At 41.6% G+C, this 26,701-nt stretch overlaps 1 protein-coding gene across 1 annotated transcript in view; it reads right to left on the bottom strand.

Annotated features, from left to right (window-relative positions):
* Window positions 1–26,701, bottom strand: part of GPAT3 (glycerol-3-phosphate acyltransferase 3) — a 1,164,625-nt gene that overhangs the window by 475,897 nt on the left and 662,027 nt on the right. Inside the window, exon 7 of the mRNA XM_044059343.1 lies at window positions 25,219–25,334. Within this exon, the coding sequence (XP_043915278.1) occupies window positions 25,219–25,334 (116 nt within the window). The remainder of the gene's footprint in view (window positions 1–25,218; window positions 25,335–26,701) is intronic.

Here is a 26,701-nt window from a genome sequence, read left to right as displayed (position 1 = left end):
AAAATATAAACCGGAAAGTACAATTGTGTGCACTTACCATAAATATAGATGTTCGAGTGTATTCACTGTTGCAGTCATCACATTTGGGTTATCCTGCCAGGGGTAGCCCTCAATCAGCCCGAATACCAGAGGCTTAGTATTTCTCTGTCAGTTGCTGTCACTCCAGGACTGACGTCAGGTCATCAGTGGTACAAAAACAGGCAGCCAACGCCATTACATCATTTTTTCTTGTCCTGTCAGGACCCCCCCCCCCCCAATAGGGAGCTAGGTTATGGTGGAGGAACACCACCAGTAGAAAGTAAATACCAAAATTTCCTTGTAAGGAGAGAGAACGAGAGAGAGAGACAAGGGGGGGGGGGGGTGGAGGAACTGCAACAGTGAACACACTCGAACATCTGCGGTGGCAAAGCCTGCCCTGGATTTGGAGAAGATAGGCAGGTGGTAATGCTTGGTGAAGGTATGAACAGATGTCCGTGTTGCAGCCTCCTGGATGTCCCCAGTGGGAACCCCTCTGAGAAAAGCTGCAGAGGTGGAGGCTGCTCTTGTGGAATGTGTCCTGACCCCCTTTGGGGGTGGTTTTCCATGTTGCTTGTAGCAGAAATGGATGCAGTGTACTATCCATTTGGAGAGTGTTTGTATATGGCCTTGTCCTCAGCTCCTACAGCTAAGCTGACTAGCAATTGATCAGTTTTTCTAAAAGATTTACTCCTGTGCGGGTAGAATCTGAGATGTCTGTCCACATCTAGAGAGTGCAAAATCCTTTCCCCCTTGTTTTGTGGGTTAGGGAAAAAGGTGTGCAAATGAATGGATTGGTTGAGAGCCACACTGGACACCACTTTAGGCATGAAGGATTGGTTAGTCCTAAGGGAGACCCTGCCAGCATGGAAAATGATGAAGGGTACCACAGCCGTAACTGCTTGTAGCTCTGATACTCTTCTAGCTGAAGTGATGGCCAGAAGCAAGGCTGTCTTTCAAGAGGGAAATTTTAACTCTGCTGAAGATGCAGGTTCAAAGGGGGGAAGGGTGAGCTTTTCCAACACAAAGTTAAGGTCCCAGGCTGGGGTAGGAGCTCTTCTGGGTGGCCTTACGTTGTTAGCCCCTCATAGGAACTGTTTGATGAGAGGGTGTGAGAATAGTGATGTCTCTGTACTGAAATGAACCGAGATGGCCGAGGCATGAATTTTAATAGAAGAGAAGGATATACCCCTGTGTAGTAGGTCTGCCAGGTAAATCCAGGATGCGAGGTAGGGAGGGCTGGGCTGTTCCAGTTCCGTTAGCCTGGATCCAGGTGCAACACCTTTTCCACTTGTCAGCATAGGATTTTCTAGTGCTGGGACATCTGGCCTCACGTATAACATCTAGAACTTGTTTGCTTAGGCTGACAGCTTGAGGAGAGATCAGGGAATAAGCCAGGCTGCCAGGTTGATGGTCTGCAACTGGGGATGCATGAATTCTCCATTCCTCTGTGTCAGGAGTGCTGGGATCTGAGGTAGGTGCCATGGTGGCAGAGGTGACAGGCTGCGCAGCAGTGGGTACCAGTGTTGGTGTGGCCAGTCTGGAGTAATCAGGATTGCCCTCGGTTTTTCCTCCCTTATTTTGAGCAGTACCCTTGTAATGAGTGGTAGAGGGAGAAATGCATAGACTGAGAAGTTTACCCACTGGAAGGATAGAGCATCCACTTTCCAGGCCTTGCTGTGAGGTTCCCCGGTGCAGAATTTGCTGAGCTGATGATTGGAGTGGGAGGCAAAGAGGTCTACTTTCGGGGTGCCTCATTTCTGGGTTACAAGGGTGAAGGTTCTGAGGTCTAGCTGCCACTCTTGTGGGTCTAGCAGATTTCTGCTTAAGTTGTCTGCCAGTGAGTTTAGAGAGTCTGGCAGGAATTGTGCTAACAGGTGTAGTTGCATGGCTGAAGCGGTGTGCCGAAGGGTTGTGGTGAGCCTACAGAGAGGATAAGAGTGAGTCATTCCCTGCTTGTTGATATCCCACATCACTGTGGTGTTGTCTGTTTTGATCAGTAGAGGCCTCTGGGAGAGTAGGGGTCTGAAAGCTGCCAGTGCGTGCTGAACAGCTAACATCTCTTTTAGGTTGATGTGCAGATGTATGTGATTTGGGCTCCATTGTCCCTGAATGCACCTACCGTCCAGGTGAGCACCCCAGGCATAGTCCAATGCATCTGTGGTTAGAGTCTGGGCAGTGTGGGGTTGTGAGAAGGGAAGTCCCTTGTTGTGGTTGCATGCTGCTGCCCAGCAAAAAAAAATCTTTCCTTAGACAAGGTATCATTGGTATAAGAGTTTCCAGGTCTTGAGAGTGCTGACACCAAAGGCTTTTTAGGTACAACTGTAGTTTCCTCATATGCAGTCTGGCATATGGAATGAGTAGAATGCAAGAGGGCATGAACCCTAGAGCTTGCAGGATTTTCCTTGCAGATAACTGGGTTCTAGTGGCTAGTTGAGAGAAGTAGCATGTCAGGTATGCTTGTTTTTCTTAAGTAAGGAATACCATCTGGGATGCTGTGTCCAGGCTTGCTCCCAGGAATATGATTTTTTGTGTGGGGACTAGTTTTGATTTCTTTTCGTTGATAGTATACCCCAGGGAGGTCAGTAGGTCCTTTACAAAGGTCAGGTGCTGAAGCAGCTTTTCCTGACTGTCTGCCGGAATCAGGCAGTCATCTAAATATGGATAAATTTGAATATTTCTTTGACTGCAAAAAGCAATGGCGGGAGCCAGACATTTTGTGAAAACTCTGGGAGCAGTAGATAAGCCAAAGGGAAGCACAGAGAACTCAAAGTGCATAGATCCTGCCCTGAAACATAGGTATTTCTTGCATGATTTCCTGACTGGGATGTGTAGGTAGGCATCTTTTAGGTCTAGGGTGGCTAACCAAGCATCCTTGGAAAGCATAGGTAGAAGCTGCTGGAGGGTGAGCATTTTGAATTTTGGTATCACCAGAAAGGTGTTTAGAATGGATAAATCAAGGATGGGGCGCCATGTGACCTCTTTTCTGGGTACCAGGAGTAGTATGGAATAGAAATCTTGGCCTATCTGTTCTGCAGGAACATGCTCTATTGCCCTCATGGAGGGCTGGGAAAGAACATGCTTTTTGGCCTCTGCCCACTGGTTTGGAGGAAGATCTGGGAACCCTTTTGGGGTTGGCAGTGTGTGGAAATAAAATTTGTATCCCTGGGACACTATGTCAAGGACTCAGCGTTCTTTGGTAATGGTGGCCCAGCTGCCTGCGTGGAAGGAGAGTTTTCCTCCTAGGGGCAAAAGCAGGTGGGCAGGGGGAGGGGGTGGAAGTGTAAAGTCATTGTGAGTTCTTACTATAAGGGGGTGGCTTTGCGCTCCCTGTTTTTGAAGAGGAGGAACTCTACTGCATAGATCTCTGCATTCCCTGGGGCTGTTGTCTGGGGGGGGGGGTCTTCTTTCCCTGGGTCTGGGCTGAGCTGGCCTGGAGGGGGCAGGAAAAGATCAGTGCTTGGAGGGGGCAATGCCTATTGAACCTCAGAGGCTGGACCTGTAAGAAGTCTAACTGTCTGAATAGATTTAGCTTTTTCTTCCATCTTTTAGACCTCTTCTGCCTTGGTGCCAAATAAGTTTTCTTTGTTCAAGGGTGCGCCCAATAATTTAGATTTGACATGGTCTGGCAAGGTCTGTTCCTTAAGCCAAGCATGCCTTCTAATGACAGAACAGGTAACTGCTGCCCTGCAAGATGCTTCTAGGACATCAAAACCACATTGTACAGTGTGTTAGTTACTTGACTTGCAGAATGCATTAACTCTTGTAACTCTATTTTCTGCACAAGCAGGAAAAGAAGATATTTTTTTGTTTGAGGAGTTCCATAGTACGTTGCTGATATTTCAACAAGTGGAACTGATAATTTAATGCTCTAACAGCAATAGTAGCAGAGGTGTACAGTTTTTTACCCCATCTGTCTAATGCTCGGGAATCCCTATCTGAGGGGGTGGGATTCTTAGCTGAGGTTGCTTTGATTCCTTTAGGTCCTTGAGAGATGACCTCTGGGTCAGCAGTAGGATTTTTGAAAAGAAATTTGTCAGAGTCAGGGACTCCGTAATACCGGTCAGGTTTCCTGGGAGCAGGAGGGAGGGTGTCAGGAGTCAGACTGGATTCCATAAAAACATCATCCACAACATTCAGGACAGGAGGAATGGCCAGAGGTCTGTGCTGTGGTAGATCTAAGAATTTCCTGAGTCTCTTTTTAGATTGAGGATAGTCCTGACATTCCCATTTGAAATGCTCCCTTAAAGCATGAAGGGTTTCCCCAAAGGAAAAGTCCTCGGGTGGAGAGGCTGAAGAGATGGATTCCTCTGCATCAGAAACCTCATAAGCAGAGAGGGGTCGCATATCTTCACATTCAGATGCATCAGACTCATCGGACTCCTGTTCAGATAAAACTACTGGGGACAAGTCTCTTTTCCTTTTGGAAGGGGTAGCCTGGCTTCCCCTAATAAGCATAAGGGCTTCCGCCATTTTAAGCATTTGAGACTGAGGCAAGGAAGCAGGTGCCCGAGCATGGGTAGTCGGTTTTTTGGGTGTGGTTCATACCCTGGCCTTAGAAACTCAGTTGTTTTCATAAGAATTGAAGATGCGAAAGAAGTTGTCGGTCTGTGTCGAGTATCGGTAGTGCGAAGTACTTCCTCGGAAGCCGGTGCCTGCTCTGCGGCTCTGGACCCATCCAAGGTAGAGACATCCACAGGATCCTTAGTCGAAGAGTCTCACGGCATACCGGACTCCAAAAGGGTCTCGGTTGCAGCTTGCGAATCCACAGAAGTGGGCATCAGGGGCTGCTAAAGGACCTCACTGAGGACCAGAGAAGTGACTACTAGCTTAACTGAAGCGTCGTCGGCAATTTTGGACTTGTGCGGTCTGTCTATCCTTACATTTTTTCGGGAAGATTAGTAGTCGGATGGCTTACTGAAGCCATATCAGAATTCGAGGACTGAGTGCGAAAATATCTAGCTACAATAAGGGCCCGGCGATGTAAAGTTCTGGCATTGTACAAAGCACAAAAGCGACAGCGGGGGACGTCGTGGTCTGGGCCTAAACAGGTTACGCAGTAAGAATGCAAATCTCGGTGTGATATTTGCTTTCCGCAGGCAAGACAATTGTTAACTTTTTCTGACATCAGTTAGAGCAAGAAAAAAGGATCCCCAATGGGGTATTTAGCTTTAGAAGACTTCAACTTCAATTTGGAAACGAAAACTCAGGTAGCGGCTGACAGGTACTCGTACGAACTGCTTCTGCTTCGGGCTCCTCTGCAAGAAAGACTGATGTAATGGCGTTGGCTGCCTGTTTTTATACCACTGACTACCTGAAATCAGTCCTGGAGCGACAGCAACTGACGCAGAAATACTAAGCCTCTGGTATTTGGGCCGACTGAGGGCTACCCTTGGCAGGATAACCTAAATGTGATGACTGCAACAGTGAAACACGAAGAACATCCATAGTGTAAGGTGTGCTTAGTTACTTGACTTGCAAAATGCATTAAGTCTTTCACCTCTATTTTCTGCCCAAGCAGGAAAAGTTGGTAATTTTGTTTGAAGAGTTCCATGGTATGCTACTGGAATTTTAGCATATGGAACTGACAATTTAGTGCTTTAATAGCAAGAGTAGCAGAGGTGTATACTTTTTTACCCCATCTGTCTACAGCTCGGGAATCCCTATCTGAGGGGGTGGGATTCTTAGAAGAAGTTGCTTTAATTCCTTTAGGCCCTTGAGAGATAACCTCAAGGTCAGCAGTAGGATTTTTGAAAAGAAATTTATGAGAGTCAGGGACTCTAATACCAGTCAGATTTCCAGGGAGCTGGAGGGAAGGTGTCAGGAGTTAAACTAGATTCCATGAAGACATCATCCACAACATTTAGGACAGGAGGAATGGCCAGGGGTTTGGTGCTGTGGAAGGTCTAAAAATTCCCTGAGTCTCTTTTTAGACTGAAGGTAGCCCTGACATTCCCATTGGAAATGCTCCCTTAAAGCATGAAGGGTTTCCCCAAAGGAAAAATCTTCGGGTGGAAAGGCTGAAGGAATGGATTCCTCTGCATCAGAATCCTCATAAGCACAGAGGAAGGTTGCATGTCTTCATATTCCCAGGCTTCGGAGTCATCGGACTCCTGTTCATATACGACTACTGGGGACAAATCTCTCTTTTGGAAGAGGAAGCTTGGCTTCCACTGATCAACATTACAAGGTCTTCCACCATTTTAAGAATTTAAGACTGAGGCAAGGAAGTAGTTGCCTGAGATGCGGTCGTCCGTTTCTTGGGTGTAGTTCATACCCTAGGCCTTAGAAATTCAGTAGTTTTCGAAAGAACAGAAGACACGAAAGAAGTCATTGGTTGGTGTCGAGAATCGGTAGCACGAAGTACTTCCTCGGAAGCCGGTGCCTACTCAGTGGCTCCAGACTCATCCAAGGTAGAGACAACCGCAGGATCCTTAGTCGATGGAAAGTTTTGCGGCATACTAGACCCTGAAAAGGTCTCAGTAGCGGCCTGCGAATCCTCAGAAGCAGGCATCAGGGGCTGCGAAAGCGCCTTACTGAGGACCGGAGAACTGATGACTAGCTTAACGGAAGCACCGTCGTTAGGTTTGGACCTGTGCGGTCTGTCTTTATTCTTACGTTTTTTTGGAAGATCTAATGTCGGATGACTTACTGAAGCCATATCGGAAATCGAGGACTGAGAGCGAAAATATCTAGATACAATAAGGGCCTGACAATGTATAGTTCTGGCGTTGAAAAAAAAAAGTGACAGCGGGGAACATCATGGTCTGGGCCTAAGCAAGTGATGCAGTAAGAATGAAAGTCTCGGTGTGGTATTTGATTTCCTCAGACGAAACAATTGTTAACTTTTTCTGACATCAGTTAGAGCAAGAAAAAAGGACCCCCAACTGGGTACTTTGCTTTAGAAGGCTTCAACTTCAGTTCAGAAAATGAAACACAAGTAGCGGCCGACCAGCACTCATGCGAACTGCTTCATGCTCCTTGGCAAGAAAGACTGATGTAATGGCGTTGGCTGCCTTACTTTATACTACTGACTACCTGATGTCAGTCCTAAAGTGACAGCAACTCATGTAGAAATACTAAGCCTCTGATATTCGGGCCGACTGAGGGCTACCCTGGCAGGGATAACCCAAATGTGATCACTGCAACAGTGAAACACGAAGAACATCAGTAGCTTACCATGTTCCCAAGGCAGAGAGCTTTTCTATAAACTTGCAACTATTTTGCATAAGAAAGTAATGCAATGCTTTACTATAGTCAACACCTCCCCCCACCCATTTTTATTGCAGGAAATGGATTAGCCTCCTAAAAACCAAGAAACCAAACAAGTGAAAGGTAACCTCCTTCCATGGTTAAATGGGGGAGGGGTTCAAGAAAGCTACTAATGAGCAAAAAAAAAAAAAAAAAAAAAACTGGATTAGATATAAAACTATTTGCCATAGTGAAGACTACGAATTTTATGCCACGTTTAAAAAAAGAAAAAAAAAAAAAGCAATGCAAATGAGTTGCAAAAAGATCAAAAACAAACTTTCCAAAAATCTTCAATAAACCTTCTTGGTAATAACGTAGGATTGTCAAAAGAAATTAAGACTATCTGGGAGGTCAATAAAAAGCCATCCAAATTCTACTATGGTTAATAGACAAAGAATCTCTGCTACAAGACCAGATGCATTTTCAAAAACCACTAGCCATATATTCTCCCTCCTCTTTTCCAGTGACTGGCCTTATTTCACCTTTCGACTGACACACACTATTAATAATTCATTACTTGAAGTGCGATTTCTCACCTATGGAACACAGGTCATGTAATTTCTGTCCATAACAATACCTCCAATCATAACCCGGACTCCTTCAGACCAAATGAGCTTCTGTCTCATTGGAAAAATACCTGAAAAGGTTGTAGCCCCTTAGCCACAGGTGAAGCTAATGGTCTGCTAGCAAGCTGACAGCATTGACTCTCAAAAAATGTATAGCATACATGCATCTGCTATTTTCTTAACATGCACTTTACAAGCCAGTGTACAACAAATGCCTTACTGGGGCAATATTTACAGATCTCTGCAAAGCTTGTGACTTTATAGACAAGTTCTAATCAAAGAATGTGCAACTGTGTAAGAATGTACTGTTATAGCAAATGTTCAGGTAGATCTCTGTTGTAGTAATCCTTCCTACTGGGACTTCTTCCACAATGAGGTCCATGTATGACCAGACATCCATAGCTTAGCACCTTTACCCCTCCAGACCATTGCAAGTCCAACTTCAAGGGATTTCAGGGCACCCCCTGTATGCAGCAAACATCTGCCCACACTACTTTAAAACATTCTTTCACAGGTGGACAAGCAGGGTATGCTCCTTAACTGATCCCATGCAATGTCCTCAGGATCCTAGACAAGCAACAAGACCTGGGCTCATTCTCTGAACCAGGGACTTGGAGAAAAAGGGTTCCCCTAGTTTAGTCAGACCTAAGCAGGCCTAAGGCCTCAAGAAAGGTGAAGGGGGAGAGAGTAACTACACACAGATAGGGTACTCCATCCTAGCCCATGATGTCCACCAACAGTAAGATGAGATGGTGGAAGGGACAGGAACTGCAACAGTGAACGATGCCAACATCTACTATTACAATAAGTTCTTATACAGTTGCACTGTTTTCTTCATTAGACTTATAAGTTGTAATTACCCAGGTCAGTGGATGGCCATCCCTTGTATAGGAGTATTACATTTGTTTTCCTCCATTCCCTTGGAACAAAGACTGAGTGGAGGCTGAGGTTGAACAGCATTGTTAGGGGTGCAGATAAATCATGCTTCATGCTATTTAAGACACATTCTGGGGATGCTATCAGGGCCCATTGATGTAGTATTACTGGCCTCTAACAGAGCATTCAGGACTTGGTCCTATATGAAGGTGGCAGTGGGTATCAATTTCTTATCAGTTTCTGGAATACCTTGTGAGATAACAGTGAGTGAAGATGGAGCTGAATTTATCAGCTAAGAAGTTTGCTTTAATATAGGTGGTATTACTCACAAACAGCTCAACACATTGCTGTGTAAAGCTCTTCAGGTTGCAGACATAACTAAAGAAGGCTTTAGGACTGCCCTTAGCATGGGTGGCTATCTTTACATCCAGCTTGGCTTTGCTGGTTTTGATTAAACTCCTGAGTTGCTTACTTATTTTAATGATGATGGATCTAGCCTACTGTGGGTTACTCTTCTCATATTTAGCTGTGATTCTCTTGCTTTTATTGTAAAGCTTGTTTATAATGTGGTTCTGCCGTGGACATTTGTTTTTGGGGTCAGTACTACACTTGTTCCTACAAAGTACTGCTCCTTCTGTGCAGTTATTGACATGTTGGTACAAGTTACTTAATGTATGTTTCTGCATACTCAGCACAGTTTAAAGGTTTGGCGGGAATGAAACTTGGTAGGCATCACTTAGAAGTAGGAAGTTTGCCTTGGATAAGTTTCTAAAGATTCTAGGGGCTTTGGGGATCTTGGGTTTCAATTTTAGTTTGAGAGAAACAGTTTTATGGTCTGACCTGATGAATACAGTTTTATGGTCTGACCTGATGAATAAAGATGATATGCAAGGGGTAGATCAAGATGAGCCAATATTAGTAAGAACAAGGTCAAGGATGTTTACATCCCAAGTAGATAATCACTAGTTGTTCCACAGCATTTGCATTAATAAAGTCCAGGAATTTCTGCGCTTAAGCACTAGTAGTGGTGTAGGTGTTTTACTAGTCTACAATTGGATAGTTAAAGTCGCCCAGTAAAATGGTACTGGGTGTAATGCTAAGTGGCTTCAGTTCTTGCAAGTAGCACTGTAACTATTTTGTCTGATACAGGGAGTTCTACAACTGACTATAATGTGGAAGGGACTTTACTGATGGTAAACTAGACATGAAGAAGTTCTAATCCATTATGCTGTTTAACTAGCCTACATACAAGATGCTTCCTGATAAACATCAGGACACTTCCACCTTATTTCCTTCCTGCATAGTAGCTGATATAAATGTATGGGAGGCATTATAGCTCTGCACAGTTGGAGTACTCATCTTCGATTTAACCCATGTCTCAATCACTATACAGATATCCGATGTCCTCCACGGTGGGGCAGGCTTGTAGGGAGTGGAGTTTTTGGTTTGGGTTCCTAGCATTGATCAGTAACACCTCCACATTACCCTTTGTCTGTTCTGTTACATTGGTAGATATGGCTGGTTGGCATTGCCTAAAAAAAGACAGTATGGTGGTAGATAATGTCTTGGCCAGTATTCAAAAACCTAGAGGAGACAGGTACAGACCATCCCTGGTCTGTTGATCACGTCCTCCCAGGCTCACAAATATTTGTACCCCTTCTGAATGACACGAAAAGCTAAGCCATTATTGAAGCAGATTACTTTTTGCTCATACTGCAGCATCATTCTTGTAAACGGCAAAATGTTACTCAATGGTAGACTTATAGCTGCCCGGGACACAGTCAGAGAGCTCCATTATGTCTCTCTTCATATAGTCCAGGCAGGTACGTCTCAAGCCATTAACAGCAACATGTTCTACAACAGACTCATACTGGTACTTGCTGTCCAAGAACTCGCATGTGTGCATGACTCGACAGATGCTTATCTGGTGCCAGGATCCAACAGTCACTCTTTCTCTGCTCAGCCTCATAAGATGTACATCTGTGTGTCTTCCAATAGTGTCTGCTATGACTAGAATACTTGTCTAATCATTAGGCAGACATCTATCCAAAGTGTGGACTGACGACAGGGAAACTGCTTCAAGAGCAGCCTCGCATTTCAGCACTGAAACCCACCACAGGAAGGCCACAGCAGTTGCAGCATCCTTCATGCTGTGGGCTCTTATACTCGTCTCAACTGCCTCTCAAGAATAGAGAAACAGAGCAGCCCCATGGCACAGAACAATAAACTCCTTACTGCTTCCCAGATGACCAGCGTTTGATTAGCGGCATAGGGGGGGGGGTCATAGGAAGAAAATAGGAGTGAGCAGCCAATAACTACTCAACCGTCCCAGGGGGCAGCCTAGGCTCTCTGCAATAAGCAGCTTACAAGCTTGGCCAGTTCTGTACAGCATAAGCAGTTTACTGCTTGGTCAGGATATTGCAAGTGTGCAGAAGCATCCATACACCTCCAGAGAGCAGCGACTGTAGTGCTGGCAAGGCTGCCATGAGGTGGGAAGATTTAGGGCACACTCACCAGCAGCAGTATTGCACTGCACCAACATCCTCAATCTCCGCACCAGCCCAGCAGTGAGTAGAGATGAGCCTGTGGAGGTTAAGGTAAGTACAGCAGACCTGGTGAATGAATAAAGGAACTGGTGACAGCCAATTATTAGCTATGGGGAGGAAAGAAAAGAATAATTTGCTTAACATCTGGTTTCCTCTTGTCTCTGGACAGAACGGACTCAAACTGTTGATCTTCGGTTCTGATGTCCCCCCCAGTAATATAACATCTCACCTGTCAATACACATCTTAGGAAAAAAGAATCATTTATCCCTCGTTTTGGGAAAAAACAGGCAACTTAATAGTTTGGTTGAGGGAGAACGTTGGCAGTGGAATCGGTTGTAACAATGACTCTCTTCTCATGAAAGACGAAAAAGGGCCCAATGCACATGAAGCCACGTAGTTCTGAAATCTTCTTAAGGGAAGTGAAAGCCAGTAACATAACAAGTTTTCTAAATTAGACATTGGATGGACTAAGACAGCAGACTTGAAAGGGGAGGGGATTATGTCAGCTTTTTCAGGACATCACTCTTGTCCTATGGAGAAGCAACAGCCTTTCTGGAAGGCCTGAGATGAAGGACTGCTTTGAGAAAGTGTTTAACAGACTACTGTGTGCTAAGGGGGTTCTACAGGTATGTAGGCCAAAAAAAATCAGTAATGTATCTAGAGACCTGAACCAAGCAGCTCAATTAAGGTTTGCAGAACCATGGACACCAGTGCTGTGCTTGGTTCCTGATTATTTTTGTGACAGTACAGAGAAAACCCTCTCACCTGGTTAAGCAGGATTTCCTTGTGACAGCCTTTGAAGCCTGCTTACGTAAGCTTAGCACATCCTCAATGAATGGTGCTTGAAGGGCGAAGTTAAAAGAAATCATCCAGGCAGTGAGCTACAAATGTCTTTGAGACTGAGTGCATCACAGACCCCCTTATTCTGACATAGGAACTTCATTTACAAATGTAGCAAAATATGGTTTTACCCTGGCAATCTGAATGGGAAGAGGGAACCACAGCTGTCTGGATGAAATGTGTACTACTAATAGCACCCTTGGCTGCTTCTTCCTTATTTTCTGGATCAACCTGAGGAGAAGGGGGCAGAGGGAACACAAATAGAAATACAGCTATCCAGTTGAAGAAGGCATCCACTGCCCAAACCTTTGTGTGATGCTCAAGAGCAGAACTTCCCAAGTTGTTTGTTGCTTGGAGACAAACAGTCTACCTCTGGGACATGCTTCTTGTGAACAATTTGAAGAAAAACATCCCTGTGTAGCATCCACTTGTGGGGATCTACATCTGATCTGCTTAGTTGATCTGCCAACTAATTAATGTGTGATGCAATGTTAACTGCCCTTGGGGTCATCTGGGATTGAAGTGCTAATTCCTAGGTAGTCACAGCCAGTCTTGGTAAAGGAAAAATGACAAGTTCCTCCATCGCATTTTGATTTATTAATTATAGCATCATGTTGCATCACCTGCAAAATCCTTTTCTTTCATATGGATTTGAAGGCTCTGCGTGCCTGAATCAGTGCCATCATCTCCTTTACATGCTTCTTCCAGAGTTGCCTCTCACTGCCTTCACTTTTACGCTTCCAGAGTGCACCCTGACCCCCAAGCTGGACTTGTTTAATGCCTGACTGGGCAGCATCTGTTAGAAGGTCACCCTTTGGTTCTGTCTGACCTGGTTAAAGTTTCATTGTAGCTCTCACGAAATACATAGTAATACTGGAATCATCTCCTTGTTAGGAAACACTGAAGTTTTCTCATGTGCATGTGTCCCCTTGCTATGGGCACTATTAGAACTGGGGAGGTCATGAATCCTAATGTCCTTAGAAATTCTGTCTGTAACCACTGTATGTTGTGTCATCTAGAAATACTGGGCCAGTGATTCCACCTTGTCTAGAGGGAGAAAGGAAGGTCTCCTGGAACACCACTCTTTCAGAATCAGTCAGATTTCACTTGGTGGTGTTAAAAGAAAATCCCAGATTTCTAAAGCTGTCCATGATGAAGTGCAGAGCCCTCCAAGTCCTCCTTAGGCAGTGCTTGAATAACACAGTTATCTGAGTAAGAGTAAATGTGAATACCCTTGGTTCTGGAATAAGCAATAACTACAACCATGCACTTTGTAAATATCCTGAATGCAGTAGCCAATCCAAAGGGTAAAGGGATAAACTGATAATAGGAATGCTCATCCTGAAATTGAAAAAGAGAACTTAGGGGTTCTGTGATTAGGTATATGAAGGTAGACATCCATGAGGTCCAGGGTAGCCATCACAGCTTGAGGGAACATGAGTAGTAAGAATGCTTGCTGTTAGCGTTTTGAATTTTGGAACCTTTATACACATACTTAACACCTTAACAGATGTGGGATAAGCCTCCATGGACCCTTTACTTTCTTGGTACTAGAGTCTGGAGTAGTACCTCCTTGTTTCCGTCTTATTTTGGTGCACATTATATTAAACAAAAAAGATTGAGCCAGCATACTGTGACCTGAAAAGAACTTTTATTGTTATTAAACCATAAAAAACAACAAATAACCAGACCGATTTCGGCCGGGCAATATCACAGCCTTCATCAGAGTAAAACAAGTAGATCAGTTGTTGTTATTTAAATATACCCATCTTGAAGATCATTGGTTCTTCCTAAAATTGTTCATTTAAACCATGTGGGAACAACCCCCTAGTTTCACAATCCACTTTTTTTCTTTGGAATTTAAAATGGAATGCCAGCCTGTCTTATTGGATCTATTACCTTTTATATTTATCAATAACCATGAAAGAAAATTTGGAAGTTTTATGTACCAAATGGTGTTTATAGAGTGCATTATTTGCCTTTTTATTCTTAATATTACTAATATGTTCAGATATTCTTAATCTAAAAGGACGGGAAGTCTGTCCAATGTAAAATGAACCACAAATGCATGTGGTCAAATACACTAGCCAATCACTACTACAATTGGCAAAAAAATTGAGGTCATAAACCAAGGCACAATTTCTGCTAGAAAAAATGTTTCGATTTACTTACTTTATCACAGTTAGTACAATGGCCGCACGGAAAACAAACAATCAAAGAATCCCCCGTCAGTGTAGTCTGTGAATATTGAGGATGGTTATTCACATTACTATGTTTATAGTGATTAAAACAGGAACTTAGATTTTTACCTTTTTGAAATGAAAATAAACATCTGTCTGGTATAATGCTTGCCACTTCATGATCGCATTGTAAAATATTCCAGTGTCTATGCACACTTTGAATAAGAGTATCAGAAACTGGTCTGGTTATTTGTTGTTTTTTATGGTTTAATAACAATAAAAGTTCTTTTCAGGTCACAGTATGCTGGCTCAATCTTTTTTGCTTAATTGTCATTTGTTCTGAGCCGTGCATTTGCCTTCGCGCAGGAGGTTTCTTTTAGATGTTACACTTCTGTTCACATCCTGCTGGGGGCCCGTGATCCTGATACTGACTGCTAGATTTGTCTACAGTCACCTACCCATCTATTTCTATTTAATTTTTTTATTTAATTTTCATCTATATAATTGTTTGGGACATTGGTCTTTCCATCTGGATTGACGTGTTATCATCTATGTCATCCTGCCTGTTGGATTATTAACATACAATGGTGTTTATATTTGGGCCAAAATGACTAGCTGCTAGTTGGCGGTATCTGTGGGTTTCCAGCGTTTTCAGCAATGCATTTCTTACCAACGTTTTCACAAGTGGCAGCAGGACTTTACATTCTTGGTTTCTGGCTTACAGGACAGGGATTGTCAAGTCGGATTTTGAGGGGAGTTTTTCATTGACCACCACAGCAATTCGGATTGGCGACAAGACAGATGGGGATTTCCCTTCTCTCATGTGGCTTCCATATGTGCAACATAGTGCTTTAGCGAACTCAGGATGGGAATTGCTCAAGTGGATTTATAGTGGATTTTTATTCACTATCACAGCCTTTTGGATTGGCGACAAGACAGAAGGGGATTGTTCTTCCACATGCCATGTTATGTGTAGTACTGTGTTTCAGTGAATTCAGGTACTGTCCTTTTTTTTACAAGTTCCGTTGTGTTTTCGGGAGGAAGGATCTAGTCGTTTGTTTATACAAGCTTTGGGTTGACTCTGTTTTTGCATTGATGTGGAAATATCTATGAACAAGTATTATTACACAATCGAGGCTGTGTGGTTTTCTTTTTTTGGACATTCTCCTTCTAAACGACTAACTTTTTTTGTGTCGTTGATTTGCTTCACAGTGGACATTTTATTTTTTACATTGCATTTTTTTATATGAACAGGGATACCAAAGGGATATGAGGGGTCTGCAATTTTTGGTAGACTCATTGTATGTATAATTTGGTTGTTCTAGTTTTCTAGTTATTGCTGTTGCCTTTGGGATAGACAGTTTATGTTGGGTTATGATTAGGACAAACATACTATAGGTATTCATGTTAATGAATATTAATATTTTCTATATATAATAGATTTTTTGTTTCATTTTAGGCTTAACATAACAACGAATAATAAGGGTGTGCGTTCTTTTGAACATAAACATTTTGTCACTCGTTTGACAATTTCTATCAACAGCAGGCCATTTGGATTAATCTAGGTCTTGTCCACATTGTATTAATAGTACACTTATTTGATTTCTTCTTTATACATCTCCAGCTTGTGTTTATATTGTTTGTGCCTTTGTGGATATGTTCATATGAACATGTTATTTTTAGATCTTGATAGGGTCAACCATTGAGGAGCCATTTGGTATATTTTAGATGCTTACCATCTAGGCTCTGTCTATATATACACACACAGGCAGATAATATATTGGGCATTTGTCTTTTGTCAAATATTAGGTCTACTGACCAGGAATCGCATTATTTATACACAATAATATTATCGAGGGTCTTTCCCCTATGTTGTCATGTCCTGCTGGGCTTGTTAAGAGCACCAACCATTTAATTTAGATTGAGTACAATTATTGGGTATGGGGACCTAAATATAACCCATTTTTGTCTCCTAGTCATTCTCAGTTGCAATAAATAATAAATAAGGGTTTTTTACATAATTGCACCACTATATTGGCTTTCTGACTGCATTTATCTTCTTGAGGCTAATTTCATTGTTTCAGTTTTTGTATTCCATTGGTTATTCACTTCTAAGTTCAGGATATTTTACCTTTTGGCACACTGACTTTTGTTCATTTATAACCTTGGCTATTAATTTTTTATTGCACAAATGGTTCCAATAGTGAGGAGTTTTCATCCAAGGAATCCATATAGGGACGCAGCCTTGATTATATTCTAACAGTTTGTTTAGTAATTATTTTTGAGCTATTATTGTCCTTTTATTATTAACATCATTATTATTATTTATTATTTTTTATTTGGATCCTTTTTACTGACATAGCCAATCGGCTATTATTGTCAGTCACATTATATAAATGCAAACATTTTCAAGTATACTATTGTGGTTATTTTGGTTCCAATTGGACAATGGACCTCTCCAGTTTGGTCACTGGTTTATCAGCCGATAGGGAGGACCTGGGAGTATTTGGTCTGGGTTCTCTAACACAGAACAACACTAGTACAAGTGCCCAATTGGGTCCCGAATCCATTTGTGCAACAGCCTTTGAACAATTACACAAACATCTTAGATCTCTCAGATCTAATGTTTGGCATTCCAAATTGTTTAAGGCTTATATTGCCAAGGGTATAACCCCAAGAGGTTTGAGAATACGTATACAGCCCCATGTGGGGGAAGCGGACGAAGAACTCAATAACCAATGGTCAGCCATACAACAACAGGCTACCGTGTCTTTTGTTGAAGCTTTATCTAAGTTTCATGATCGGGTAATTGACAGGGAAATAAATGCAGTCACTAAGCTAGTTAGTGATGTTAAACCATTTGAAGGAACCCTTTTTTAACAAACAACTTAACAAGGTAGCAACAGACCTTAATAACTTAGAAGAACAACTTAGGATTAGGAAAATTAAGAAATTTCAAAGAGATCACGCTGACTACCAAAGTGCAAACCCTTTTGCTAATCCCAGTAAACATGTCAGATTCACATCTTATCCAGTAAGGACTTCCAAAAGGAAGAGACCCAGATCCATTCTCAGGAAACGGAGTCCGGATACTGGCTCATCGACTGAGGATATTTCATCCTGTACTGACAATGAGTTGCAGGCAGTATCAGGCTCACCGTCCCCTAAAAGGACACCAGGACCTATCCCTTTAGGCCTAGCTACCAGTGTGGGGGGCGCAAACATAGAAGGCATCTGCAACATACAAAGTTTGTTGAAAATGGCAATGCAGAAATCAATGTCAATGTAAATGTGAATGTTTTGATGTCTGATTTTGTTTTTTCACCCATCCACTTGTCACTTCTAAATAAAAGTCTCACTTTTATACCGGGTTTCATGGTTCCTGAAGACATATTGGCCCAAGATGTAATATCCTTTTGCAGAAATTTGAATCTGAAATTGTATTTTGGTGATACAGATAGCAATTACAGCAGAGATAAATTTGTATATCATAAATCATGTTTTGCTCCGCCCATGCATCCTATGGTACATCAATTCCAGAATAGCATTCTCAAAGATCTTCATTTTTCTAGATCAGATAGAAGTTTTAAATCAAACAATATTACTTTAGCTGAGAAACAGGCTATTCTAGAATTACAGAATAACAGAGATATTGTCATTATCTCTGCTGACAAAGGTGGGGTTGTAGTACTTTTAAATTGGTGTGATTATGATAATGAGGCAAAAAGACAACTTTCGGATCAGAGATATTACTCTGAGATGCCCATTAATCCAACTTTCAGGTTTAAAAAACAGATTGAGGAGTTCCTGGTTTGGGCTAGAGACAAAGCTATTATTACCAATGACATCATGCATCAGCTTATAATTCAGGATTCGGCAAGTCAGTATATATCTATTTTCTACCCAAAATTCACAAGGACCCTATAAATCCACCTGGCAGACCCATTGTATCAGGGAAAGGGTATATTACCGAACCATTGTCTTTATACCTCACTAAACACCTGAAGCCTTTGTTGCATTTAGTACGATCACGATTGCAAGACACCACCAATTTTTTACAAATCATTTCAGACACTCAGCTTGAACCTGGTTGGTTCATGTGTACACTTGATGTAAGTGCCTTACATACCAACATTCCACATCAAGCAGGCTTGGAGGCCCTGGCTTACTGGCTGGATGTGGCGGGTTTATATCAACTGGACTTTAATTATTTTCTGGTTGGTTTAGCAAAACATATTCTTACCAACAACGTCTTCTTTTATCAAGACACTTGTTATTGGCAAACGAAAGGCACAGCAATGGGAGCTTCATTTGCCCCAATTTATGCAGATTTATTCATGGCCTATGTGGAAAAATTTATCATCTATGATTGCCAAAACAATATTTTTCTTGAACACATTGACATCTGCAGATGTTATCTGGACGACTGTTGGATGGTGTGGAAGGGTGAGGTACAACAATTAATTGACTTCATATCTTATTTGAATAACAACATATGGGGTCTACAGTTCACTGTCCATTACAATATGAATACTATTACTTTTTTGGATGTATTAATCAACAGACTACCTGATCATACATTAGGTACAGAAGTATTCAGGAAGTACCCTCAGTACAACACCGTCCTCCATGCGTCCAGTTTTCATCCGCCACATATTGCACTTAACCTTCCCAAATCACAATTTACTAGAATAAAGCAGATTTGTTCTCAAGATTCTTCATTTCAGCAACAGAGGAAGGACTTGACCAGAAGGTTCAAATCTAGGGGCTATAGCATGGGACATGTGGTGAAGGCCAGTAATTGGGTCAATGCAATTGACAGACAGGAATTATTGAGTTATAAAGATCATACCATCACTGCATCACAACCCATTAGGTTTGTAGCCACCTACGCCAGGAACTCTGATACTCTTATTCAAAGTGTGCATAGACACTGGAATATTTTACAATGCGATCATGAAGTGGCAAGCATTATACCAGACAGATGTTTATTTTTATTTCGAAAAGGTAAAATCTAAGTTTCTGTTTACATCACTATAAACATAGGAATGTGAATAACCATCCTCAATATTCGCAGACTACATTGACGGGGGGATCCTTTGATCGGTTGTTTTCCATGCAGCCATTGTACTAACTGTGATAAAGTAAGCAAATCGAAACATTTTTCTAGCAGAAATTGTGCCTTGGTTTATGACCTCACTTTTTTTGCCAATTGTAGCAGTGATTGGCTAGTGTATTTGGCCACATGCATTTGTGGTTCATTTTACATTGGACAGACTTCCCGTCCTTTTAGAGCAAGAATACTGGAACATATTAGTAATATTAAGAATAAAAAGGCAAATAATGCACTCTACAAACACCATTTGGTACATAAAACTGCCAAATTTTCTTTCATGGTTATTGATATTATAAAAGGTAATAGATCCAATAAGACAGGCTGGCATTCCATTTTAAATTCCAAAGAAAAAAAGTGGATTGTCAAACTAGGGGGATTGTTCCCACCTGGTTTAAATGAACAATTTTAGGAAGAACCAATGATCTTCAAGATGGGTATATTTAAATAACAACAACTGATCTATTTGTTTTACACTGATGAAGGCTGCAATATTGTCCGGCCGAAATCGGTTTGGTTATTTGTTGTTTTTTATGGTTTAATAACAATAAAAGCTCTTTTCAAGTCACAGTATGCTGGCTCAATCTTTTTTGTTTAATTGTCATTTGTTCTGAGCCGTGTATTTGCCTTCGCGCAGGAGGTTTCTTTTAGATGGCACATTATATTAACCCCTAGTTAGGAGCTCCTGTAGAACTGGGAGACCAAAGCAGCTCTGCTGGTGCATTGGGGAAAAAGACTGACTACAACCTCAGGTGAACCAGCTTCAATTAGCACCTCAGATACCTACTGGAAATGGCAATGCCCAACTGTATCGCTCAGGGGGAGGTGTGGTGCACATATGGCATACTGATTTCCCCTGCGGAGATCAGATAAATGTGCAGATTGTACTTCCTCTACAAGGTGACGTTTTTATGGACTTAAATCACCCAAGAAAATGTAAAACAGTCTTAAAAAACAATTTTTTGTTTGAATGGGAATTTTTTTTTATCAACCAAAGGGTGTGGCAATAGTGCAGCGTGGGACCCTATTTTTGCAAAGTTTGGCCTCTGTTTTTGGGAGGACAAGTATATGTTAAATCATCACACAAGTGTTTCAGATGTTACTACAGATATAGAGATGATTTATTATTTGGAGAGGTACACATGATGAACTGATATCATTGTAAACATGTTGAGGGCAAAAAATTGACTTTTTGAAAAGTTTATGTATCATAAGTCTGGAACTTGTATCAACTATCTTAATGTCAAACTACATGTTAATGAAGAAAATACGAAATTTACATTCACTACTTTTAGAAAGCCTACATTTTTGAACTGCTATTTGTATTATGAGTTTACATCCAAAGTGGCAGAAAAATAATATTTTATGAGGTCAGTTAGTGAGGCTGCCATGTATTACTTCAGACAATTTTTCTTGAAACACAGACTTGTATGTTAATTTTGAGGAGTTATCCTAGTATATTGATTAATAATACTTAGTTCTGAAAGAAAAGCATGGTAGATTTAACCCAATATTAAGTTGTGATTGGTATATAGAAAAGGTGAATGCAGATTACTAATTACAAACACACTACTGCATATTTTACTCCATATTCTAATGAATCACATTTACTAACGTATATTATTACGCCTAACTGCGACATGTTTATTAAGAATAATGGTGTGCAAGATAAAGTACTGTTCCTAATTTTGTTTTTAAAGAATGGAAGGACGATTAAAATATTTCGAGACAGATGTATAAACATTTAACTGGTAACAATTATGTTATGTTTAAGTGTGGCAATAGTGCAAAATGCAGTTATATTTTGGAAGGGACACGTACCACAGTTTATAATTTTAATGGTTTGATTTTATGTAAAGGTCTTTATAACTGCCACACATTTGGAGGCGTGTGTTTAAGTAAATGCACTTCTTGATAGGCATTAAGACCATTGCATAGGAGAAATTATGAACACCTTTACAGCATCAACATCAAGGGCAGTAATGCCTTTTATAGGCACAGTATAGGATTCCCTAATTATAAAGGATTTAGTTTTTTTTATACTGGAAAAGGTAAACAGAAAAACTGAGCAATGTTTATGGGAAAATGACGTTTTATACAGGGAGATGTTCTGGCAGATTAAACTGAATGCCAACCCACCACCAGGGTTGAATTTCAATTAAAAATGTATTACACAAAAAATAGGCTGCGACTTGGTTCAAAGTTTTTGCATGATTTTATTTTTTATATACACTCATTGTACAAATGCGGGGATTAATATTAATTTTGTACATTTTTTTAATATATTGACCAAGTTCTTTTTTTTTGATTATATAATTGTTTTAGAATACTTAAATGGGAGGACTTTATGCTTGTTATAACATTTTGATGACGTCCAATGTAATTATCAAGTTGAAAGACTAAAGCAGTCAGTTTTATCATTTTAATAAATTTGTTTCTGCAAAGTTTGGCTGGATTTATTAGTTTTTGTTTGTGACACAGTCCTACAGTTCACCTACTTGCACATCTTCCCAGGGGAATGCATACTGGGAATGTATGAAGAGTTAGGGCCATAAAACAAAGTTCCAGTCCCTAGAAAATATAATGGCACCACTCCTTGCCCCTCCAGGAATGACTGGTCTGTAGGGCTTTAATGCCAGGAGAACAAACATGCCAAGTGAGCAGCCAAGGGGAGGTTTGATGGCCAGCAGGAGACCACAGTACAAAAGAAAATCTGGGAGGACAAGCTGGACTTGGTCTTTTGGTGCACACACAATGCTCTGCATATTTAGTTTTTTATGATCTGTAGCTTGTAACCCTGAGAATAATATGTAGCACCAGTTTGGCTTTTGTGATAATGTTCCAGTTTCTTATGGACTGATTTACACTTCCTATTACCTTTTGGGTGACTGAAAGGGAATGGGGAACAAGCCTGTGGTGGGGTTTTCGGAGAATGAGAGAAAATATTCATGGGGGTCATTGTCTTTTGAGGTATAAGACCATGGGAAACCCTAGGCTTCCCATTCTGATCTCCCCTTGAGACAAGGAAATACATTTCTGAAGAACAGCCTGAGGGGTAAGAACCTGGCAGTTGACTGAAGCCCAGACAACTGAAGGGAAATGGGTGTGCGTGCACTGTGTTTACACCTCTGCTTCATCTTGAGTGGGGCTGCCACCATGACAAGAGATGAAATTACCAGACATCCATGGCATGATCTGGGACACTCTGCCAAACTAAAATGGTAGGTTGACCATTCTTAACTTCTGAAAAAACAAAACAAAAAAAATCACTTCTGCTATAGGTGCTTGAAATAGGACATTAAATATGAACTTATTAGCTCAATGGAATGTGCCCTGAGCCATAGGTATGACAGCCTCTAAAGAAGCTTTGCCAAGTGCCTCAAATACCTAAGATGCATGGGTTGGGGGGGGGCTGCAAAACTGCCTCATAAGGGCCATTGTTCTCAAAATAAGCAGGAATGTCAGACACTGTTTTTGCATCAAGACAGTCTCCAGAGGGACATCCAAGGTTAAACTGAAAGATGCCATGGAGATATGGTCAAGGCCTCCAGTCTTTTCAGATCCAAACAGGAAAAGGGAGCATTCTCTGCAAAACTAAGTATTTTTGGAGTTAACCCCTTACAAATTTTACGTCTCTCTATTTCATGTCCTGAGCCTAAACATTAAATATAAAGGTTACCGAAGTATTTTTGTGAAATCTGTCTACTACATGAGTAGCTTCTATAAAAGGCTCCTCAACCCTATTAAAAGACAGTTCCAACAGATAAGCAAAAATATACCAATTGTGATGACGTGAGGTAGTGCCAGCTGTGCCAAACAGGGTAGTACATGTGTAACATATGCCAGCATATCCAGCTGGAGTTTTGTAAAGAATTGCATGTCATTTGAATATCAAACTGATTTGTACAGATGTTTGTTTTAAAAATGTATTTGTAAACTTGCTTGCATTAAAAATGTATCAACAGTGGGTCCTGCTGGACCACAAGGGTGGCTTTGCAACAGACCCACGGAATTATAGACTCATAAGTCTGACCAGCCTCATCTGTACAGCCATGGAACGTACCATCATGGACCTCATAAATAAAGATATAGGTGACCTCCAAATCCTGGATCCAACCAAATTTGGCTTCATCAAGGGCAGATCCTGCCTGTTAAACCTGGTGGATTTATTCAAAAATGTGAACAGGGCCACTGACGAGGGCAAATCTGTTCACAAAGCATACCTCAACTTGGCAAAGGCCTTTGACACAATCCCATACTCTGGCATTACTGATAAACTTAGAAAACTGAATATAAACCCCTTTGTTGTAAGATGGGCTGCCAACTGGCTCACAAACCAGTCACACACTATCAAAGTGGGTGACTCCACATCCACCAGCAGGGTGCCACAAGGGTCAGTGCTGGGCCCCCTACCATTTGGTATATACTTCTCAGAAGGTCAGGCCAAAACTAAGAGGCAGTGGCTGACCAAGTCTGTGGACGACTGCAAACTGGGTGCAATTACTGAATACCCAAATGATGTCAGTATACTTCAGGAGGGTCTTATGTAGACCAACGACTGGTGTCTCAGTCATGGTCTCAAACTGAATGCAAAGAAATACATCATCATTCCCTTCAGTAAAGACAATGTCCCTTCACACTATCAAATTAACAATACCCTATGGATCACAAGTAGAATGCAACCTTAACTTTGACCACTATGTGTCTACTGTAGTAAAAAATGGCTTTCTACATAGCACACTTGATTAGAAATCATCTCTACAGCAAAGGAGGTTATAATTCCTCTATATGCATCACTAATCAGGCCTACAAGTGTAACACCCTTTTCGGCATGTACTGTAGAAAGCACATGTAGCAACTGGAGAGACCTCAGAGGTTTCTGATTAAGATCAAGGGACTCCATCAAGTGTTTTACACAGACCAACTGAAGTCCCTGTCACTACACTCAGTATTGTATAGACTTCTTGTGGGAGACTTGTGCCTGGCTTACAGAGCACTCTCTGACCCAAACCTAATGAATTTGCTGCACATCCATAAATCAAACACACTAGAACTACTCATTCGAAGGACATAAATAAGGCCCGAGACATGAATAGGATGTGCTGGAGGGACAGAATTGACTCCCAGCGACTACCACGTGTTTGGAACAGGCTGCCAATTCATGTGAAGCACAGCACCTCTATGACACTGTTCAAAAGGAACCTGGACGAGTGGGTGGGGCACTGTAAATTCTTACCTGGGATAGCTCCCACAGCCATCTTGGACATGGGCAGTCATTACTACATACAATACTGAGTACTGACTATCATATCTATGGTATTACACATTGGGATGAAATGGCTAGGCTTGAAATAACCTCCAGGTCAATAGTCTAGTAACCTCCTATGATCCTAAGTCAGACTGTATTGTTGTAACTGACAAAATCTATACAGTTGAGAGGTATGCTGGACAGAGCCAAATAATAGGGATAGATTTTAAATATTGCTCTTATAAACTTAAAGTTAATAAGGTTGCCATTAGGTTTGCTTACCTCTCAACCATAGTAGATCAGTATTATGCTGTTAATCAGAATGTACACTTTTTTGGTAATTGTCTTTTTATTGTACTTTTGAGCTTTTCTCCCCAGGTCTCCTAGTCCAGTCGGGCAGCTTCACTAAACAAATGTCAAATAAATAAATAAATGAAATATGCACTTAATGCATGCCGCGTTGGGGGGGGGGGCTTGGGAAAACCTGGATTCAGCAAGGGAGCCAAGAATCGAAAAAGTCTGGGAACTACTGCCTTGTAGAAAAGCTTAGAACAAAAGTAAAGACACAAATGACGCACATACCTTTTTGTCACTAGATGGCGATCTTTCATTTCAGAACGTTCAAACCACACATGCGGACAAGCTTTCACCATAGCTCTTTGAATAACTCCAAGCAGCCCACCATGGATCTGCCCAACCTGAAACACAGAAATCTGTTACTAAAGATGTCAGTAAAGAATTCCAGCATTTACTACTAAATCCTTAAAAATACATGTAATCAGAAAAGAAACAAAAAACAGCCCCTCATTGACAATTTCAACACCTAAGGTACACAAAGGAAGTTGGAGTATACAGAAAGATAGAACACAGAACAGCAGTTATTTAATTAACCAACATTTGTCAGAATATTGCAACTGTGAGATAAATTATAAATAGTCACAAAAAAAAGTTATGCACCCTTTGCTGCCACTGCAGGAATAAAATGTCACCATCACTGCATGTATTTTGCAATACACTAAAATGGGTTGCACAACATTGTTACCACCTACTAGGCTGACGTGCAGCAAACACACTGAATAAGAAGTTATGTACCTACCATAACGTTCCATGTTAGTTGTCTTCTTCTCGCCTTCTTTCTTGCTGGATGGGTTCGGAGCCGATCCTCGGCTCCGACTCTGCAATCTACTAAAGCTCGAGTGGTATTTACTGGCTCGAGGCCCTCCCTATCTCCCACAATGCTAGGCGTCAGATCCCCAGATCTCGTTTGGCAGAGCTAACACCAAGGAATGATTCAAGGACACCTGTCCAACCACAAGGAAAAACCATAGTACAAGGACAGAGGAGGACACAATGTACATCAGAGTTGTCCAGAGGAAGAAGGCTTCAAAAGGGGGCTCTTCTCGGTCTGTCTAGGCTAGGGGGAAGGAGGGTGGGACGCAAGAAAGAAGGCGAGAAGAAGACAACTAACATGGAACGTTATGGTAGGTACATAACTTCTTAATGTTAAGTTGTCTATCTCGCCTTCATTCTTGCTGGATGGGACAGCATCCCTAGCACCTTAGTCCTGGGTGGCTCATCGGAACAGACTCTTAAGCACAGTGGAACCAAACTCAGCTCTATTCCTAGAGGCCACATCCAACTTATAATGTGAAATGAAAGTATGAGGACTGGCCCAAGTGGCTGCGGCACAAATAGATTCCATTGGTAGTCTTGCTTGAAAAGCGTCTGACGTAGCTAAAGCTCTGGTGGAATGGCCTTTAGGTTTAGCAGGGAGTTCTTTATGTCTGAGCTGATAAATCAAGGTAATAATAGAGGACAACCACCTGGATAATGTTACTTTGGAAACTGGCAGTCCTTGCTTGCCCTCACAGCATAGGATAAGAAGAGTTGGTCTGATTTTCTTATTTGCTTAGTCCTGTCCAAGTAGAAACGTAATTGCCTATGAACATCCAAGCTGTTCAGCTTTGTTCGAATAGTTAGGAAAAAAGACAGGCAGATCAATAGTCTGATTCAGATTTGTTTCAGAAGGCATCTTGGGAAGAAACGAAGGATTAGGCCTAAGTGA

This window comes from Protopterus annectens, chromosome 17.part0 (assembly GCF_019279795.1).
Source record: "Protopterus annectens isolate FY-2018-M chromosome 17.part0, PAN1.0, whole genome shotgun sequence".
NCBI classification, from domain to species: domain Eukaryota; kingdom Metazoa; phylum Chordata; order Ceratodontiformes; family Protopteridae; genus Protopterus; species Protopterus annectens.
The sequence above is the reverse complement of the archived record's forward strand: the minus strand, read 5'-3'. Positions and strand labels throughout refer to the sequence as shown.